Source organism: Schistocerca americana, chromosome 11 (assembly GCF_021461395.2).
Source record: "Schistocerca americana isolate TAMUIC-IGC-003095 chromosome 11, iqSchAmer2.1, whole genome shotgun sequence".
NCBI classification, from domain to species: Eukaryota; Metazoa; Arthropoda; class Insecta; order Orthoptera; family Acrididae; genus Schistocerca; species Schistocerca americana.
The window spans coordinates 78760392-78782930 of record NC_060129.1 but is presented as its reverse complement, the minus strand read 5'-3'; the positions used below and the strand labels follow the sequence as shown (position 1 = coordinate 78782930).

At 39.4% G+C, this 22539-nt stretch overlaps 1 protein-coding gene across 1 annotated transcript in view; it reads right to left on the bottom strand.

Moving 5' to 3' along the window:
- LOC124553251 (plasma membrane calcium-transporting ATPase 2-like) overlaps positions 1–22539 on the bottom strand; it is a 631526-nt gene that overhangs the window by 490858 nt on the left and 118129 nt on the right. The window contains exon 5 of the mRNA XM_047127138.1: positions 20284–20419. Within this exon, the coding sequence (XP_046983094.1) occupies positions 20284–20419 (136 nt within the window). The remainder of the gene's footprint in view (positions 1–20283; positions 20420–22539) is intronic.

The following is a 22539-nucleotide window of genomic DNA, read 5'->3' as shown; positions in this document are numbered from 1 at the left end:
TGAAGAATAAAATTTAAAGGGGAATTAAAAGGAGGTGAGACAATTACTCATTTACAAAGGATAGAAGCCTTGTTGAGTCATACGGGAACTGAAACCTGCTGTACATATAGTCTACTTCTGTATAAATGTGTGGAGAATATAGGAGGGAGGAAATCTGCAAATAGTTTGTTAAAGAAAAATAGTTGAGATTTTATTAAAATTTCTAATGTATCTGTGGCACCTGGAGTTGATACTGATGCGTGGGGGTGGGATTGGTGCTGGGACAGTCATGTAGGGCAGTCACTAAATATGCAAATTGTAGAGGCATATGGGAAATAATTAACTTGCTTATTATAAGATGTTCATGAGGGAAGTGAGGGAAAGAACACTAATGGCTAAGTGGAAGCTTGTAAAAGTTTATGACCTTGGTGAGTTTGTTTGCCATTTATGATTGAATCTAGATAGCCATGGAAATGTCATAAAAGAATGGGTTTCAAGATATTGCCAAATATTATGTGAAAATTTATATAGGAATTAAAAAAAAATATTGAATGTATTTATGTACAGTGATATAGCTGTATGGATGCTTAAAAAATATATAAGAATCAGCATCTGGGAATAAATTCTCTTGGTGCGGGGGGGTAGAAGTGTCGGAGGCCCTGATCTGGGAACATTTGAAGGGTGAAATAGAATATATTTAACTATGCCATGTTTGTGTTTGATTTGTGTGCATGTTTGTCATTTGTACAAACCTCAATAAGAACTGATCAGTGAAAACAGGATGTTCCAGGGAGGATTTGGATAGCCTGATTCCTGGGAAATGTGGGTCTGCATGTATAGGCAAGATTTATGAAGATTTGATTAAATTTTGATAGGATGGCTTGGCTAATGAGAGGAAGCACAGTGCTGCTGGCTGACAAGTTTGGAAAGACTGTATTCCAATGCATAAACCTGTGAACACAAGGATCTGGTTACAACAACTTCGTGCAACTTACAGAAACAACTGTGTAAAAAGTGGAAGTGTTAATGTGCAGTGAGTGTGCAACCTACATATAGACTAACATGGGCATTTATTTTGCCTGCCCAATCAGACTCAATAGGATACTATCTAATTGTATATTTGAGTTGGATACATTGTTGGATTATGTATATATGTTTTCTAATGACAGTACTTACACTGATTAACTCACCACTATAACACTGTTCTACATGTTTTGGTGCCATTATAGTTATAATTAAAATGTTTAATATAAAAGTAATATGGGTTCACTCCATTTGGTGCTACTTCATGTTGCCGTTACTAAGGTAATGTCTCCATGAAGTGGGGGTATGTAAGGTAACAGGGGATAATATGGCACTCTTTCAAGTAATTTAAAATTTAAAGCACAGCAGCAGAGATAATATCCTGGGCAAAATAGACCGGAAAATACTTGTTTTGTGTTTTGATGGACGTTGTAGTTCCGTTGGATAGTGTTTTGGTCTTCTTTTAATTGCAACGAATTATATAAGTGTGGTGATAATTTGTAAAATTATATAATGTATTTAGATTTAAGTATTTAAATATTATAAAATATTGTAAACGAATTGTGGCCATGTTTAGCGATTATTTTGACTACTGTGGTGTCATGTGACCCGACTCAGGACTGTGGATATGAGCGGGAAAATCGTGGTCTTTTGTCGTTGGCCGTTGTGGTGGCGAGTTGGGAGCGGCAAAGTGCCGCGAGTGCAAGCATGGACACCAGGGTATGCGAAGGAACAAAGTGAAAGTGTGTGGGTGTGAGACAAACAGTGTACGAATTGCACCAATTATTATTTGTGAACTTAAAAATGCATGGCCACAATGTTAAAGTGTTTCTTTTGAATAAATAAGTTTCAATCTGAACGTGTACAGTTCAATTCACTGTTCTTCAAAAGCCAGCCAATATCAGACTCAATAATAGGGGTGCAAATGCAACCGTTTACTACCAACCCCCTTTACAGATGAGCCACGTGAAAAATAGGTAGTAAACGAGCCCGAGTTCAGTTGCAACCTGGTCCTACTCCAAATCCCATGCGACTTTCCTTGACTTTGACCTCCATCTGTCCAATGGCCAGCTTCATACATCCGTCCACATCAAACCCACCAACAAGCAACAGTACCTCCATTATGACAGCTGCCACCCATTCCACATCAAACGGTCCCTTCCCTACAGCCTAGGTCTTCGTGGCAAACGAATCTGCTCCAGTCCTGAATCCCTGAACCATTACACCAACAACCTGAAAACAGCTTTCGCATCCCGCAACTACCCTCCCGACCTGGTACAGAAGCAAATATCCAGAGCCACTTCCTCATCCCCTCAAACCCAGAACCTCCCACAGAAGAACCCCAAAAGTGCCCGACTTGTGACAGGATACTTTCCGGGACTGGATCAGACTCTGAACGTGGCTCTCCATCAGTGATAAGACTTCCTCAAATCCTGCTCTGAAATGAGATCCATCCTTTATGAAATCCTCCCCACTCCACCAAGAGTGTCTTTCCGCTGTCCACCTAACCTTCATAACCTCTTAGTTCATCCCTATGAAATCCCCAAACCACCTTCCCTACCCTCTGGCTCCTACCCTTGTAACCGCCCCTGGTGTAAAACCTGTCCCATGCGCCCTCCCACCACCACCTACTCCAGTCCTGTAACCCGGAAGGTGTACACGATCAAAGGCAGAGCCACGTGTAAAAGCACCCACGTGATTTACCAACTCACCTGCCTACACTGTGAAGCTTTCTATGTGGAAATGACCAGCAACAAACTGTCCATTTGCATGAACGGACACAGGCAGACAGTGTTTATTGGTAATGAGGATCACCCTGTGGCTAAACATGCCTCGGTGCATGGGCAGCACATCTTGGCACAGTGTTACTTCCCACTAACACCAACCTGTCAGAACTCCGGAGATGGGAACTTGCCCTTCAGTATATCCTCTCTTCTTGTTACCCGCCAGGCCTCAACCTCCGCTAATTTCAAGTTGCCGCTCATTCCTCACCTGTCATTCAACAACATCTTTGCCTCTGTACTTCCACCTTGACTGACATCTCTGCCCAAACTCTTTGCCTTTACAAATGTCTGCTTGTGTCTGTGTATGTGCAGATGGATATGTGTGTGTGTGCCCGAGTGTATACCCCTTCTTTCCCCCTAAGGTGAGTCTTTCCGCTCCCGGGATTGGAATGACTCCTTACCCTCTCCCTTAAAACCCACAGCCTTTCATCTTTCCCTCTCCTTCCCTCTTTCCTGATGAAGCAACCATTGGTTGCGAAAGCTTGAATTTTGTGTGTATGTTTGTGTTTGTTTGTGTGTCTATCAACCTGCCAGCCCTTTCGTTTGGTAAGTCACATCATCTTTATTTTTAGATATATTTTTCCCACATCGAATGTTTCCCTCTATTATATTCATATGGTTAAAATATTATCTACACATGTTGCAAATTTTTCGTTTACTGGAGTAAAATCAGTGAAATTTGCACTGAAACCTGATATTTGGATTATATCAATGAATTTTGTTCAGTTCTTGGCTTTACTGGATAGATACATGTAGGAATCAGCAGTGATTATGGCTCTTGTCTTGGTTTCTTTTTGAAGTTTTTGCAATAGACACTGGAATTTCGACAAAAAATTAGAATATTTTGCCCTAACTCTACACAGCAGCCTTCAGTCATACATTCTTCATTAAGGGAATCAAAATCGAATGTTGCTCTATACTCTACTGATCTTTCCACAAGTATGCACAATACTCCTTGTGTTAAATTACTCCTACAAAATCAGCTGGCAGCATAAAAATGATCAAGGTTACTTGGTATTTCTGACAAAATAAATTGCAAGTCGTTAAGTTTTGTTTCTCTGCCATTTTTATAGTTTGAACTTAAACCATTTATGTTTAACTGCATTATGAATGTAATGTTACTTTTTTGAAAATTTGTAATGGCATCTGTTTCAAAATGCTGTTTGTGTATTTTCATTTCAACTTCATTATCAATTTTTACATCCCCATCTCTGTATACTAGTTTCCCTTATTAAGTATGATCTTACAAATATCATTGTAGGGTCATAGCACAACAAAGGGACCAATATTAAAACATGTAGCCACTTGACCCTCTCCAAATCAAATGAAACTTGGTGGGAAGGTTCTCTATGGTCTTTGATGGGTATATACCAAATCTCAGTCCAATATCTTCAGTGATTGAATTTTTAGGGGCTTTTAAAGAGAGGCTACTCATCTTCACATATGAACGTGCAAATGTGCCAAGTTTGCTAGGCTTTTTTAAAGGTTCTAGAAAACATTTGGTCGTTTGCTTTAATATACAGACGGAACTTTTTATGCCAAATCACACCATGGGAAAAATTAGGGATTTAGCCACATCTAAATATAGATAAATGCTTGTAAAGTGGTTAAAAAAAATTCGTCACACTATTCTGAGAGCCAAGGTCTGACTGACCACTGCTACTTTTCATATGAACCAATCACACCAAAACTTCATAGGGTTATTTCTACCTACAATGTCTATATGTCGATCAAATTTAATTAACATTTGATGCCTAGATGAAAAGATATGCATCTGCAAAGTTGGCCAAAAGTTTCTACATGCAAATCTTAGGGTAATTTTTTTTTCTTTCTTTCTTTTTTTTTGGGGGGGGGGGGGGGAGGCGCAATATCTTAATTGTGTCTTGTTCATTCCTTTTTTCCTTGCCACAACTGAAAAGAGCATGCCTTAAGCTTTCAAAGTTATATTGTTAAATTTCTGGAAATTTCTGGATCTTCCATCTTCCATCAATGAATAAGAATACCTATCAAAAGTGGGGAAAATGGATTATCAATAAATACAAAATATTAATACAATTTGAAGTTCTAAGTTAAAAAATGTGTAGTTGTAGTGTCTTTTATAATAGTATAAGATTTGCCTGTGGTTTATGGAATGTAACTATGCTAATGAGAAGTGCTTTTACATTATTTTACACTGTAGAATATAAATATAATAAAACTTCACAAAACACTCGTAAGATTATAAGATCTAGATCATAATAGAACACTACATTGCTTTAGAATGTTTTAACCCTGCAATGCATGGTGATACATATATGCATTGCCACTCAGTTTAAACCAGCATTATGAAGCAGCAATAATTTTTAAGGCTCTATCTAAACAGCGGTGGTACATTGCTGAATCAACACTTTCAATTGTTGCTTTCAATATTGCCAGTTTCCGTAATGCCAGTCTTCTGTGTGGTGTAATCTTTGGTGTTGACACTGTAGAACGTTAGTGTTGAGTACTGAGTGTTTGAATAATCAATAATCATTGTTGTAGCTGAAGGTAAGCACTAAAACAATATGTTTTGATAGCTAGTTTGTATATTTTATACACAAACAAGTCCAAATCTGCTATGCTTCAAACCAGGATATTCATGAGCTTTCAAAGTTGCTTGTTATGGGCTAATAAACTACTGCATAAAATTAACCAAGAGACCTTTGCACCCTGTTACTTTGGTGGATCAGACGGAGTTGATTGTCATAAGCCCTTACCTTTCTATTTTGGAAACGTCAACTACAATCAGTTAAGGAAATGTTACCAGTGGACAAGGACCTTCTAAGACGTAGGTCTGGGCTTGATTTTACTGAAGGTGCCCAAATTTGGGCATGCCATAATCCCTTGTTGATGACAAAATTTCAATTCCTGCAGAAGACTTGCTGTTTGGTAAAGAAAAACGTGTAGTGAAAAAGGCTTTAACTTCGGTAACCATTGCAATGTCTGACAGGTTGAAGTTACTGACTAATAAAGTTTTTGAACCTGGTTGGAAAATTTGTACCAAATGTAGACATGAAGTAGCTCAAAAAGAATCATCCCACCATGAGAGTCACCACTAAAGCTTCAACAGATCAACAAAAGGGATTCAATGGGATACATAAAGCGCAAAGTTCTGGAAGTCCAAGGCAGCATTAATAAGGTAATTGCCACTGTTGCTGGTGTGATCCAAGTAGATGCTGCTCAAAAGCAAACGGAAGAATGCTGAAAATGTAAAGACATGGACATCTTAATTGAAGAACTTAAGCTCAAGCTTCAGACTTCAGGCAATTGCAGTAAAGTTCAAATTCTGACCCTGGCCCCAAATAGCTCGACTATTGAAAAAAGTCTAAGGAATTTGCTGCTTCAACTAAAATGGTGAAGAAGGCTAGGAAACTAAAGATAGAAGATGGGATTTTGGCAACACCTGCAAACCGAAAAGGGAAAAGCTGTGTTGAAGTAAAACAAAATGTCCTCACCCTTCTAAAGATGAGTTTACTCATTTTGTCCTTGAAAAAAAAAAAAAAAAAAAAAAAAAAAAGGATTGTGTTGCGGTTAGAATACCTGGGGAAAAGATCCATACGCATAAATGCCTGCTCCTTTGTCTACATCTACATCTACATTTATACTCTGCAAGTCACCCAACAGTGTGTGGCGGAGGGCACTTTACGTGCCACTGTCATTACCTCCCTTTTCTGTTCCAGTCGGGTATGGTTCGCGGGAAGAACGACTGTCTGAAAGCCTCCGTGCACGCTCGAATCTCTCTAATTTTACATTTGTGACCTCCTCGGGAGGTATAAGTAGGGGGAAGCAATATATTCGATACCTCATCCAGAAACGCACCCTCTCGAAACCTGGACAGCGAGCTACACCGCGATGCAGAGCACCTCTCTTGCAGTCTGCCACTCGAGTTTGCTAAACATCTCCGTAACGCTATCACGGTTACCAAATAACCCTGTGACAAAACGCGCCGCTCTTCTTTGGATCTTTTCTATCTCCTCCGTCAACCCGATCTGATACGGAACCCACACTGATGAGCAATACTCAAGTATAGGTCGAACGAGTGTTTTGTAAGCCACCTCCTTTGTTTATGGACTACATTTTCTAAGGACTCTCCCAATGAACCTCAACCTGGTACCCGCCTTACCAACAATTAATTTTATATGATCATTCCACGTCAAATCGTTCCGCACGCATACTCCCACATATTTTACAGAAGTAACTCCTACCAGTGTTTGTTCCGCTATCATATAATCATACAATAAAGGATCCTTCTTTCTATGTATTCGCAATACATTACATTTATCTATGTTAAGGGTCAGTTGCCACTCCCTGCACCAAGTGCCTATCCGTTGCAGATCTTCCTGCATTTCGCTACAATTTTCTAATGCTGCAACTTCTCTGTATACTACAGCATCATCCGCAAAAAGCCGCATGGAACTTCCGACACTATCTACTAGGTCATTTATATATATTGTGAAAAGCAATGGTCCCATAACACTCCCCTGTGACACACCAGAGGTTACTTTAACGTCTGTAGACGTCTCTCCATTGATAACAACATGCTGTGTTCTGTCTGCTAAAAACTCTTCAATCCAGTCACACAGCTGGTCTGATATTCCGTAGGCTCTTACTTTGTTTATCAGGCAACAGCGCAGAACTGTATCGAATGCCTTCCGGAAGTCAAGGAAAATAGCATCTACCTGAGAGCCTGTATCTAATATTTTCTGGGTCTCATGAACAAATAAAGTGAGTTGGGTCTCACACGATCGCTGTTTCCGGAATCCATGTTGATTCCTACAGAGCAGATTCTGCGTTTCCAAAAACGACATGATACACGAGCAAAAAACATGTTCTAAAATTCTACAACAGATCGACGTCAGAGATATAGGTCTATAGTTTTGCGCATCGGCTTGACGACCCTTCTTGAAGACTGGGACTACTTGTGCTCTTTTCCAATCATTTGGAACCTTCCGTTCCTCTAGAGACTTGCGGTACACAGCTGTTAGAAGGGGGGCAAGTTCTTTCGCATACTCTGTGTAGAATCGAATTGGTATCCCATCAGGTCCAGTGGACTTTCCTCTATTGAGTGATTCCAGTTGCTTTTCTATTCCTTGGACACTTATTTCGATGTCACCCATTTTTTCGTTTGTGCGAGGATTTAGAGAAGGAACTGCAGTGCGGTCTTCTTCTGTGAAACAGCTTTGGAAAAAGGTGTTTAGTATTTCAGCTTTACACGTGTCATCCTCTGTTTCAATGCCATCATCATCCCGTAGTGTCTGGATATGCTGTTTCGAGCCACTTACTGATTTAACGTAAGACCAGAACTTCCTAGGATTTTCTGTCAAGTCGGTACATAGAATTTTACTTTCGAATTCACTGAACGCTTCACGCATAGCCCTCCTTACGCTAACATTGACATCGTTTAGCTTCTGTTTGTCTGAGAGGTTTTGGCTGCGTTTAAACTTGCAGTGAAGCTCTCTTTGCTTTCGCAGTAGTTTCCTAACTTTGTTGTTGAACCACGGTGGGTTTTTACTGCTCCTCACAGTTTTACTTGGCACGTACCTGTCGAAAACGCATTTTACAAGTGCCTTGAACTTTTTCCATAAACACTCAGCACTGTCAGTGTCGGAACAGAAATTTTTGTTTTAATCTGTTAGGTAGTCTGAAATCTGCCTTCTATTACTCTTGTTAAATAGATAAACCTTCCTCCCTTTGTTTTATATTCCTATTAACTTCCACATTCAGGGATGCTGCAACGGCCTTATGATCACTGATTCCCTGTTCTGCACTTACAGAGTAGAAAAGTTCGGGTCTGTTTGTTATCAGTAGGTCCAAGATGTTATCCCCACAAGTCGGTTCTCTGTTTAATTGCTTGAGGTAATTTTTGGATAGTGCACTCACAAGGGAACCTCCTCATCGCACCCCCCTCAGATTTAGTTATAAGTTGGCAGAGTGGATAGGCCTTGATAAACTGAACACAGATCAATTGAGAAAACAGGAAGAAGTTGTGTGGAACTGTGAAAAAATAAGCAAAATATACAAACTGAGTATTCCATGGGCCACATAAGCAACATCATGAAAGAAGTGTGCTTAGAAGCGCCGTGGTCCCGTGGTAGCATGAGCAGCTGCTGCATGAGAGATCCTTGGTTCAAGTCTTCTCACGACTGAAAATTTTACTTTCTTTATTTTTGCATAGTTATTATCTGTCCGTTCGTTCATTGACATCTCTGTTCGCTGTAATAAGTTTAGTGTGTGTATTTTGCGACCGCACTGCAAAACCATGCGATTAGTAGATGAAAGGACGTGCCTCTCCAATGGGAACAGAAAACATTTGATCGTAAGGTCATAGGTCAACCGATTCCTCCACAGGAAAACACATCGGATATATTCTATATGACACTGGTGACGGCATGTGCATCACATGACAGGAATATGTTGTCGACCCACCTAACTTGTACACTTGGCGAATGGGTAAAAAGATTCTTCTACCTTGCCCGATTTAGGTTTTCTTGTGGATGTGATAATCACTCCCAAAAAGGTGATGAAAACATAAGAGTTTGTCACATAAACTGAAAATAAAAAATTAAAATTTACACTTGATGGAAGATTTGAACCTAGGACCTTTCGCTCCACAGCTGCTCACGTTATCACGAGACCACAACACTCCTGCGTTCCTACTGTCCTTATTGTTGCTTATCTTCCCTTGAACTACTCAGTTTGTATATTTTGCTTATTTTTTTCACAGGTCTACACAACTTCTTCCTGTTTTCTCAATTGATCTGTGTTCAGTTTTTCAAGGCCTATCCACTGTGCCAACTGATAACTAAATCTGAGGGGGGTGCGATGGGGAGGTTCCCTTGTCAGTATAATGTCACTTGATGCTCTGTCCCTACCACCCGTCCTAAACATCTGAGTGTCCCAGTCTATATCTGGTAAATTGAAATCTCCACCTAAGACTATAACATGCTAAGAAAATTTATGTGAAATGTATTCCAAATTTTCTCTCAGTTGTTTTGCCACTAATGCTGCTGACTCGAGAGGTCGGTAAAAGGAGCCAACTATTAACCTAGCTTGGTTGTTGAGTGTAACCTGCACCCATAATAATTCACAGGAACTATCCACTTCCACTTCACTACAGGATAAACTACTACAAACAGTGACAAACACGCCACCACCGGTTGCATGCAATCTATCCTTTCTAAGCACCGTCTGTGCCTTTGTAAAAATTTCGGCAGAATTTATCTCTGAATTCAGCCAGCTTTCTGTACCTATAACGATTTCTGCTTCGGTGCTTTTTATCAGCGCTTGAAGTTCCGGTACTTTACCAATGCAGCTTCAACAGTTTACAATTACAATACCGATTGCTGCTTGGCCCCCGCATGTCCTGACTTTGCCCCGCACCCTTTGAGGCTGCTGCCCTTTCTGTACTTGCCCGAGGCCATCTAACCTAAAAAACTGCCCAGTCCATGCCACACAACCCCTGCTACCCGTGTAGCCGCTTGCTGCATGTAGTGGACTCTTGACCTATCCAGCGGAAGCCGAAACCCCACCACCCTATGGCGCAAGTCGAGGAATCTGCAGCCCACACGGTCGCAGAACCGTCTCAGCCTCTGATTCAGACCCTCCACTCGGCTCTGTACCAAAGGTCCGCAGTCAGTCCTGTCGACAGTGCTGCAGATGGTGAGCTCTGCTTTCATCCCGCTAGCGAGACTGGCAGTCTTCACCAAATCAGATAGCCGCCAGAAGCCAGAGAGGATTTCCTCCGATCCATAGCGACACACATCATTGGTGCCGACATGAGCGACCACCTGCAGATGGGTGCACCCTGTACCCTTCATGGCATCTGGAAGGACCCTTTCCACATCTGTAATGACTCCCCCCGGTATGCACATGGAGTGCACATTGGTTTTCTTCCCCTCTCTTGCTGCCATATTCCTAAGGGGCCCCATTACGCGCCTGACGTTGGAGCTCCCAACTACCAGTAAGCTCACCCTCTGCGACCGCCCGGATCTTGCAGACTGAGGGGCAACCTCTGGAACAGGACAAGCAGCCATGTCCGGCCGAAGATCAGTATCAGCCTGAGACAGAGCCTGAAACCGGTTCGTCAGACAAACTGGAGAGGCCTTCCGTTCAGCCCTCCAGAATGTCTTTCGCCCCCTGCCACACCTCGAGACGACCTCCCACTCTACCACAGGTGAGGGATCAGCCTCAATGTGGGCAGTATCCCGGGCAGCCATAGTTGTAGTCCCATCAGGGGATGCGTGGGACGAGCTGGCCACCCCCGACAAACCCCCATTCAGACCCCCACTGTGATGCCCATTGGCAACAGCCTCAAGCTGTGTGACCAAAGCCAACACTGCCTGAAGCTGGGAGCACAGGGATGCCAACTCAGACCGCATCCGAACACAGCAGTTGCAGTCCCTATCCATGCTAAAAACTGTTGTGCAAAGAACGTCTGAACTAATCTACACACCGAGCGAGGTGGCGCAGTGGTAAGACACTGGACTCGCATTCGGGAGGACGACGGTTCAATCCCGCGTCCGGCCATCCTGATTTAGGTTTTCCGTGATTTCCCTAAATCACTCCAGGCAAATGCCGGGATGGTTCCTCTGAAAGGGCACGGCCGACTTCCTTCCCCATCCTTCCCTAATCCGACGAGACCGATGACCACGCTGTCTGGTCTCCTTCCCCAAAACCAACCAACCAACCAACCAACCAACTAATCTACAGAGGGCACAAACAATTTGACACAAAATTTAAATGGTTATTAAAATACAAGATTGCCTAGTAAATGCAGTAATGCTACTACTTGTGCACTGCTGACACACTGCTTGGCGGCGGAAGGAGACTACACGATTTTACACTATTCAGGTACTAAAACGCGATGCTACAACTCTCAAATACTATAATACACCCGAAATTTATGAACTAAACATGCAAATACCAAAAACACACAAAGAAATTAAGAATTAAACTATGTAACAAATAAGTGAGCTAAGAGTATACGACTTGCTGCTGCAGCTGCTTATCCAACGGCGGCAGGGAGCACAAGTTGAAAGAAATGTTCGCTGCTTATTGTAAGTAATATGGAAATCAACTGAGACACTCTAAATTTTGTGAGCTCAGGGTGAAATGGTGCACTGCAGTTGGTGCTTCTGGATCACATTCAGCGTGTGTATTTGCAATTCATCAAAAAGTCAAATTAATGTTGGCTTCAGAAACATCCAATCCAAGATGACTACAAGAATTTGATGTAAAAAAAACTGTATGCAGTTTGGAATCTAAAGACTGTACGTTGCAACATTGTGAGGAATGTCCAGGAAAAATGCAACTAGAGGCTTTTCTTGAAGATGCTTTTCAAGACGATGACTCTGAAGAAACAATGGAATACAAACAATGGTCCATACTGACAAAGACACATTAGAGACATGTCAGAGAACTACTGAAGATTTCATGGAGGCACTGATTTTGAAAATTACCGGTTTAAGACGCCATAGCTTTGTGTCAAAACACCAAAGTTTATACGCAGCATTTTCAGAAACTGTCTCCGTCATGATACCATTGCTGTTCATGACTTTCAGATAAAGTTAATAGCATATTTAACGACAAAGATTGAAAACATTTATTACGTTAGTGATGGTTCAGCTGCTCAGTATAAGAATTTCAAAAATTTCATCAATTTATGTCTGGACAAAAAGGATTTTGGCATCACAGCTAAATGGAATTTTTTCAGAACAAGCCACAGTAAATCGCCTTGTGATGACATTAGGGGAACAGCAGAAAGACTAGCAGCCTGTGCTAGTCTGCAGAGCCCCTTAGGTAACCAAATATTGACTCCATATGATCTGTTCAAATTCAGTGGTGATAGTAGTCCAGGCATAAAGTTTTTTTGTGTACCAAAAGAAGAGATTGAAAAAAAATCAGCCTGATCAAGAAACACAGTTGCCATGGGACATATAATATCTGGAGCAAGAGAAAATTGTCAATTTAAGCAAATGAATTGTAATTAGTTCAGAGCAAGCAGAGTTTCCAGTGATGCTACAGCATTCAAGTTTATGCCTTTGAAGCAGATGAAGAAATTCCAGTAATCGCAATTGCAAGTTTACAATCAGGACAATATATTGCATGTATGTATGACTATTTTTGGTAGATTGGAAGCATGTGTGAAGTTTCACATGATCAACAACATTTCCTCATCAGCTTTATGCACCCACGTGGTTCTGCTCCACTGGCCAACTGCTAAAGACACCTACTAGATTCCTGAGCAACATATTTTCATGATTTTAGAAGCACCACCACAACCATCATCATCATCATCATCATCATCATAATCACCAGGAAGACAATACAGTTATCCACAATCTGTCCTTGACAAAATTTAGAACTGTTTAACCAAAAATGAAACTGACTTTTTAGTGTTTTGGTTTGCAAATTTGCTGTGTTGTGCATTATATTTGTTTTATGGTATGTGTTAAATTAATGTTTGAAACTGATTTATGTACTTTAATAAAAAAAAGTTAATTATGGGACTTCATGAGCAGAACATTTCATTTTTCCATCTTCTCGAAGTACTAAAATAATAACTTTTGAAACATTCTTACTCATCAATATGCAAGATCCATAAATTAAACAATATAACTTTGAAAGCTTAAGGCATGCTCTTTCCAGCTGTGGCAAGAAAAATAGGATTGTGCAAGACACATTTGAGATATTGCCCCCCCAAAAAACCCTAAAATTTGCATGTAGAAAAGTTTTTCCAACTTTACAGACGTATATTTTTTCATTTAGGTACCCAGTGGGAATTAAATTTGATCCACATATAGGCTTCATGGGTAGGAATAACACTCTGAAGTTTTGGTGTGATTGGTTCACACGAAAAGTAGCAATGGTCGGTCAAATCTTGGCTCTCAGAATAGTGCGACAAATTTTGCAGCCACTTTAGAGGCTTGTATCTATATTTAGATGTGGCTAAATCCCTAATTCTTACCATGCTGTGATTCAGCACAAAAAGGTGTCATGTATATTAAAGCAAAAGACCAAATGTTTTGTACAACTTCTGGAAAAGCCAAGCAAACTTGAGACATTTGCACCTTCATATGTGATGTGAAGATGAGTAGCCTCTATTTAAAAGCCCCTAAAAATTCAATCACTGAAGATATTGGACTGAGATGTGATATATACCCATCAAAGACCATAGAGAACCTTCACACCAAATTACATTAGATTTGGATACGGTCGAGTGGGGCCCCCGTTCCCTTTGATGTGGGAAGACTTTATACATATTGCTGAATCTTGTTGATCCTAGCCTGTTTAGATGCAGCCCATCTTGTATGTTGCATTTATCAGTGATAAATTTATTCAAATCCACAAAAACTGCACCAGGTCTGTAGCACTGCCCCCTGACGTGATGGTTTATTTGTTTATATATTTATCACTTATCGATCTTATGTGCAGGATACTATTAATAATTAACTTTGATGCTGCATACACGTTTTTTAACAACCGGATGAGATTTCGTGCTTCATTTACAATCTCTTCTTCACTGCTGTTTTGCAGCAAGTTCGTCCCCACATGAATGAATACACCTTTATAGTTTTCATTGCAATGTACCAATGGGAATTAATTTTGTTTCATTGTCTGCATGTACATAATACAGGATTGTAAACTTTTCACAACAAATGACTTATATTATTATAACTCCAGTTTATTCACAGCATTACTAAAAGTGAGTTATTAATGTGTTATGTTTTGTAGTATATTTCACGATCATTATCTAGTTGGTCAACTGTAAAAATTTGAAGTGACGTGGTAAGAATAAATATTAGTATTGCAGTATAACATTCAATGATTCCTTTTTTTTCCTTTTCTTGCTACTTTAATGCATTGACAATCCAGACATTAATTACTGTGAGCAAAGTCGTGCAGTTTATGCACTGCCCACTGCTGTGTTCTCCTATTTCCATGTCCGAACAGTTCAAAAATGTGATCATCAGAATTGATTCTGGGCTTAAATAGTGTAGTTTAAGTATGTTCCCACAGCATATATGAGAATCGTGACTACATAACATGTAAAGTAGAGGTAGAAATGCAAAAGTGTAATTCGACTGCATGGGTGAGTAGCGCTCAAGTCAGAGCTAGCGCCACCAAGTGCAAAATGGGTGTACTCTACTAGTGATCACACTTTTTACTTTCCATACACTATGTGTAAACGCGACAGGAAAAAACTATTTCTGAAATTCAGTTTTTGCCTTTTCGGAAGACGTGTCACATGTAAACAAGACAGCAAAAAAAACAGTGTCCGAAATTCAGTTTTTGTCTTTAGGAAGATGTGCTACATGTAAACGTAGTGTATGAAACACAGACTACAATATCTTCTAGTGTGCAAGTCATATGTAACAACAGTAGCTCATACATAAATAAAAGATTTCAATAACAACTGAAGACCTGAATGGAAAAACACCTCAGTCGATTTTTGGTCAATTTTCACTTTTAATATGAAATGGAATGTACATGCCTTGAGCTACGTCCCTGCCGAGAAGAACTTTCCAGCTCTTTCCCCTTAAAATGGCACAATACATTTTCAAATTAATGAAATAACTTCCGAAGTCCTTGGAATTTGAGTAGTTTTTCCATTCAGTGAAAACATGGAAACCACATTCAGTTTCCAGTACCTCACAGCAGCTGCAATCAATAATAAATATTTTTCCCAACAATGGACCAGCTTCTACATACTGCATTGTTGATATTTTATATATTTTGCCATCTACTCAGTTTCCATGAAGCCTGTGTAATGAATGCATCATTTGTGAAAGTTGATATTTTTTCCATTCTAATATGGAAGTGGCTTTACGTGATGACAATTCAGAAGTGTGTGGTAAAACATTTAAAATGCCTGACAAGTGGGAAAAAAATGTGGCAAAACAAAAACAACGCGGGAGAAGAATATATGACACATACAGGAGAAATACATCAGGGTTGAGAAACAGGCCCTACATGCAAGTGCACTTAAAGTAGTAAAGGAGTTTAGCTACTTGGGGAGCAAAATAACTGATGATGGTCAAAGTAGAGAGGATATAAAATGTAGACTGGCAATGGCAAGGAAAGTGTTTCTGAAGAAGAGAAATTTGTTAACATCGAGTATTGATTTAAGTGTCAGGAAGTTGTTTCTGGAAGTATTTGTATGGAGTGTAGCCATGTACGGAAGTAAACATGGATGATGAATAGTTTAGACAAGAAGAGAATAGAAGCTTTCGAAATGTGGTGCTACAGAAGAATGCTGAAGATTAGATGGGTAGATCACATAACTAATGAGGAGGTATTGAATGGTATTAGGGAGAAGAGGAGTTTGTGGCACAACTTGACTAGGAGAAGGGATCAGTTGGTAGGACATGTTCAGAGGCATCAAGGGATCACAAATTTAGCATTAGAGGGCAGCGTGGAGGGTAAAAATAGTAGAGGGAGACCAAGAGATGTATACACTAAGCAGATTCAGAAGGTTGTAGGTTGCAGTAAGTACTGGGAAATGAAGAAGCTTGCACAGGATAGAGTAGCATGGAGAGCTGCATCAAACCAGTCTCAGGACTGAAGACAACAACAGCAACAACAACATGCAAGTGCATGCGATTTGTTTACTGATGAAGGAAAGTCAACTATTTTATGTAATTTTGAAGGTTTAGCTGTGAAAAATAAGTAAGATGTTCATCTCTGTGGGCTGATATCTCCTCTAGTTGTTTCTCGTCGAAGACCTCACACAGATGAACATTCCCAAAGAACCTGTACAATGAAGTATAAGGTAAGTAAAATGATAGTGCTTTTTTTAATATTTATGTCCATGATCAGACATGGTTTTCTGTTTCTGAATTTCTGAACTCTTATATAAAATATCCATAATAATTCCTCTCTCTCCCCCTTTTTGCCCCCCCCCCCCCCCTCTTTCTCTCTACTTGTATGCTTAGCCAGAGTTTTTTTCTGTAAAATTAATCATTATTAGGCAAATAATACTATATATTATATTTGGTAATCATTGCAACAACTAGTCATCTTCTATGCCACATGACATTGTGCAGTCTTCATGGCTGGGTAAGTGCTGGGTAAATGATACTTGTGTCTGAATGGGCTCGAGATTTCCCAACAAGCTGAAACACTCAAAGTATTAGTGTAACTCAATCAATCACATGACATGTGACTTGCCTGGTGCTACTGAAAGTACGGTTGCCATGCTTCCTGATGTATCAGGACCATCACCGTTATGGACCTTCTTGTCCCGACATCCCGACAAGACCCAATTTTGTCCCGATTTTGTAAAATACTGTTGTGAGACTGGCTCAAGTGCTGAAGTAATGTCATCTGTTACCACAACATGTAAATGAAGCCTCTTTTAGTTTTACATATGTCAACAAATTTATGTTGACAAGGTTGTCTCACATATGGCATTGCATTTTACATATCCTGTATCAACAATGCAAGTAACTTCCAGATCTAGCACCACCATCTGAGAAAATACCAAACTTCTCCAGTAGTACTGAACTGGAACTATTTAAGCAGCGCCACATGGAAGAATTGAGCAGTTCCCATTTGAATAACAATCTGAGAAGACTATTCTTTCTAAAATAATATGAACAATGAGTGCAGGTTAGTAACATTTGAAGTGTTCCGTGCAGGTATATAGGGCATGAAGCATATAGTGACATGCACTTTGATAACTAAAGTGTTATTGTTGACTATTTACAGTCTAATAAACTTATCATAGTTTACAAAAATGCTTAAGGATGGAGAGAGAAAATGTCACTATTTGGATGATTATACAAAAGAAAGGATGGTCAGGAAGTGTTGTGTAAAATTTCTAGCTGTTTCATCTCAGTAACTCACGGAGGTAAGGCAGACGTGACACATCACATTTCTATGAAGAATTGTACATACAGAGTCGGGGTAGCATCAACATCAAAGCCTATTTATAGTTTCATGATTAAAGAAGACACTGAGGAAGAATTGCTCATTGCTGCTGCAGAACTAACAGCAGCTTATAAAGTTGTCAAGCAACATCAATCCTTCAGTTCTCCTGACTGTGCCTTAAAACTGTTCACAGACATCAATAACTTACATGGAATAATATTCATGTAATTAACACAGACTGAGATATTAAATATTTTAAAATTTGTGATTTATAAAACTCAATAAAATTCAATTTCAGTGCTAGGTTAAAAATGCAGAATTCCCTGAGGTTTCAGTTCCCTGATATTTCCAGGTAAGACGTAATTCCAGGTTTTCCAGAAGCATCACCATCCTGAAAAAGGAGATAAATAGATGTAGGTTGCAGCACTTATGCAGTGATTTGTGCTGTACTGACTAACAGGGGACTTGCATCAAACTAGTCTTAGGACTGAAGACTTCAATACAATAAGTAAGGGTAAAATAGTCCTAAACATGTGCCAACATTGTAGTTTTTGGTATTAGTTTCCCATTCTTAGGGTAAAAACCATTTTTTTAATAAAGAAGATGCTCACAGTTTTAACAATTTTTGTTCACACTTACAGTCCTGATAGGTCTATTCTACGGGCCTGTGCTATTACGGAGCTCTGAAATAGGAACCGATAAGGAGAGGTCCTTGGCAGTGGGACTGACTTTTTGAAACCATCTAACGGTGATGATTGAGTTCCCAATTTTCACACCCTGCAGCCATACAGCCTCATGGGCTCTTGCTTGTGAGTAATTAACAAAAAAATTTTGGAATTTTGTGTAATGCTCAGTAGTATTAAAAAGTAGTGTCAAACTGACTGGTTGTCTGGTGTAGTGTATAGGGTAAGGTCTTCACATGGAGAAGGTCATGGGTTCAAATCTAGTAAGGTACTTTCTTTGTTTACTTGATTTTAATTAATTTTACACATTAATTTTGATTTCATTTCCTTTGTTTTATCCACGTTGCTCTATCCACATTTTTCATTCATTATTTCTATTCATCTATTCATCATTCTGCTTTGATTTCATTTTACTTATAATCACTTCTTTCATTTAAATCTTCATCTGCATTATTTTGTCCATAGTGCAGTAGGCATTTAAGCTGTTTTAAATGTTTTTGTAATGATTACCATCCAAAAAATGTTCATCTCATAATGAAAAATACATTTGTTGACACTTTTGTACAGTTAATAAAAACAGATTATTTTACCTTTTGTTTTTTAATCAAGAGAGCGGCATTTTCAAATATTTAAACACTATAATAGATAAATTCACATTCACATAAATTATGAGTGTAAAAAGAATGATATAAAGAAAAAAATTCATATGATGATTAAAACAATGTGACAAAGGAATAGAAATAAAAAAATTACAATAAAAGCAATTAACTAAATAAAAATTTTACAATTAATGAAAATATCAATACCTGACTAAATTTGAATCCACGATCTTCTGCACATGAAGGCTTTGCCCTATACATTATACTACCCAATCAGTCTGTGAAACAATACTTTTTTAATGTTACTCAGAGTCACATAAGATTACAGTTTTCCTTTTTTTTCTCTTTGATTAATCACAAATGAGAGCCCACCAAGGTGAATGGCTGCAGGCTGTGATACTTGGGATCTTAACCAACATCACCATATAAAGGTTTCAAAACATCACTCCCGCTGCTGGGGACCTCTGCTTGTGAGTAGCACTGTGGCACAGCAGTAGCAGTGACGAAACATCATGCGGGCAGTACACAACGCAAGAGGCAGGGAGTTGGGAAAGGAAGACATGATTGGCAAGTTTTTACTAACACAGCACACCTATGATGTGGACTTTATTTTAATTTCAAAGCACTGTAAAATACAGCAGGTATCATAGTGTCAGGACTATGGAGAAACAGAAGGCTGCTCTGTGAACATGTCTTTAAGGACATAGTGGGCTGTACAGTATTATTATTGTGGCATACTATCAATTTGTCTCTAACACTGCAGACAGCTACAACAAGTTGTTAAAGATTGTTTAATACTTGTTGGACACACCTTCCTCATGCGACTTGTCTTTTCTCGCTAATGTTCCGGTTCATGCCATCTCTCTGCTACTCCACACACTGGCACTTTTTAGCAGCTGCTACAACTCTGGTTGCTCTTTTATGTTTTTCTTCCCCTGTTAGCACAGATCATTTAACCGAATACTGCACTACAACCAATTTGGGGCTGTGATACCAAATGGCCACATTAAACTCCACTTTTAAAAAAAGAAAAAACACTGTTTGTAATGCAGAAAAACAATAGAGGTCACACGGAAAACCTGATGAGCAGTATTCAACTGGTCTGACTCCACATACATACTGCAAAAAGGAAAATTACAAATGTCTGCTGAAACAGTACAGAAACTGTTATGGTGCCTATTAGGAAAGATGTTCAAAATACATAAAATTCAGATTCTGATTACTCATTTTTCCATCTGAGACCCTTCTACAATGTGGTGTTTACCCATAGAACCTAGAAATGCAGTTCATTTCTCCCCTGCTACAAAAATATTAAGTAAATTGTACCTGATAACAGAATAGGCTTAACCAGCACTTCCTTCCTAACAAGCTCCGATTCACCAGTCAGAGAAGACTCATCCACTTTCAAGTCATTGCTCTGTATCAGAATACCATCTGCTGGAAGGAGATCACCATACTTAACCTGGAACATTAACACTTTTACATTGCTTTATAGTAAATAAAAAAGGAAAGAAGGTCATAAAACAGAAATACTGTGAAGAGCAAAAGCAAATAAAAAATAAACTACATCAAAATTAATTTCAATGGAAAAGCAGAGGAAGATCATAGATATCTGTCCTTATTAATTGAGGAATACTGAGTTGTAGGATATCACCATCTGCTTTGACCTGTGAAGTAGTTTTGCTGTGCCATGATGTGTTGCATAGCATCATCGAGTTGCGTTGTGTGCATTCTGAAGTGGAAGTGAAATGTTGTAGTACAGGGCATTGTGTATGTGGTGATGATGTGCTTGTGAGGTATGTTAATGTGTCATTTAGTGAGCCCCAGTTGTCATGATGTGGAGTGTACAAAATACCATGGTGGCACAATGGAATATACTGTGCAGAACACTGTCATATATGAAAGTCATACAAAACAGAATATGTTGTGTAATTTAAACTGTATTCTTAGGTGCCTGTATAACCACTGAATAAGTGCATCAATGTTTTTAATTAAAATTATTGGAGAAGGAAGATGGATCAGTGTTTATTAATATACTGTCAGTGCAATTTACTATTAAAAAAAAAATAATAAAAAATAAATAAAAAAAATTGATCCACCTACCTTATCCCATGATTTACTGAAAAATACTTTGATCCACTTACAATGTTTCTTTTTAATTTTCTCATGGCTTGTCCTAACCAACTCATCATTCATTATGTTCCCTTCCAATAATTTAATGTGCATACAGTTACCAACCGCAACATGCAACCCAAGAGCTGCCGACACTGTAACAGCACTTTTACTCTATGGCTGAGCTATATATGTGAACTGGAGATTGGGATACTGGCTTTTGCAGTTGTGGGGGAGGGTAGGTGTATCCTGGTCTAGAGTTGAGCTATAAAGGTTGGGATCCCTGATCTTATGGTGTGTTTTGGACAGTTTTGTTGGGTTTTATTTTTTGGCAGTTTCATCAAATGTTTGGATTTTTCTGCATTGCATCTTAAATGGTGATGTTTTTGTTATTGAAATTTAATTGGTCACTGCCCAAAACCCCTCTTTTCTTGGAGTTGTATTGCTAATTTCATTGGGTTCCGTCAGTGTACTGGTTCGCATGATATTTGTTCCCCCCCCCCCAGGTGTTGCGGTCAATGTTTTGGTCACCACATTAGATACACTCAAAATAGGGTCTTTGGCATACATGACATCACTATTTCCATCAACTGGGTAGACAGCTGCGTTTTTAAAGTAGCTAGTTAAGGAAATTCTAAAGGTGTGGAAAAATTTTATTGTCAATGTAAGACAGAATATTTATCTCAATTCATGCTCTGGCCGCAACGGAACAGATTTACCTGCAGCGATTATGGCTGAATACACTTCAACAAAAATGTAAATTTAAAAAAATATTGTTTGATGAAGTTGCATTGAACTGTATTTGTCAATGAGAGACTTGGCACTGCTTCGATCAAACAAGGCTTCCAATACTGAGTTTGATGGTTGTAGTGGCAGCTTAAGGTGATATCTGTAGACAAATGTCTGCGATTCAAGAGTCTTTCACAACAGACAACAAAGTGGCCGATGGCCTTTACTTAGCGATGAAGAGTTTGGCGTTTGGGTAGAGTTATCAGTGCTGATAGACAAGCAGCAATGGGTGAAATAAATGCAGAAGTCAACGTCGGACATACAGCGAACATACCCTTCAGGACAGTGCAGCGGAATTTGGTGTTAATGGGCTATGGCAGCAGATGACCAATGCGAGTGCCTTTGCTAACAGCTCAAAATTGCCTGCAACATCTCCCCTGTGCTCATGACCATGTCGGTTGGACCTTAGGTGACTGGAAAACAATGGCCTGGTCAGGTGAGTCCCAGTTTCAGTTGAAAAGAGCTGATGGGAGGGTTAGTGTGGTGCAGACCCCATGAAGCCATGGACCCCAGTTCTCAACAAGGCACTGTGCAAGCTAGTGGTGGCTCCATAATGGTGTGGGCTGGAATGGTTCAACTAAACAGATCATTGACTTGAAATGGTTATGTTCAGTTACCTGGAGAACATCTGCTGCCATTCATAGACTTTATGTTCCTGAGAAACAATGTAATTTTTGTGGA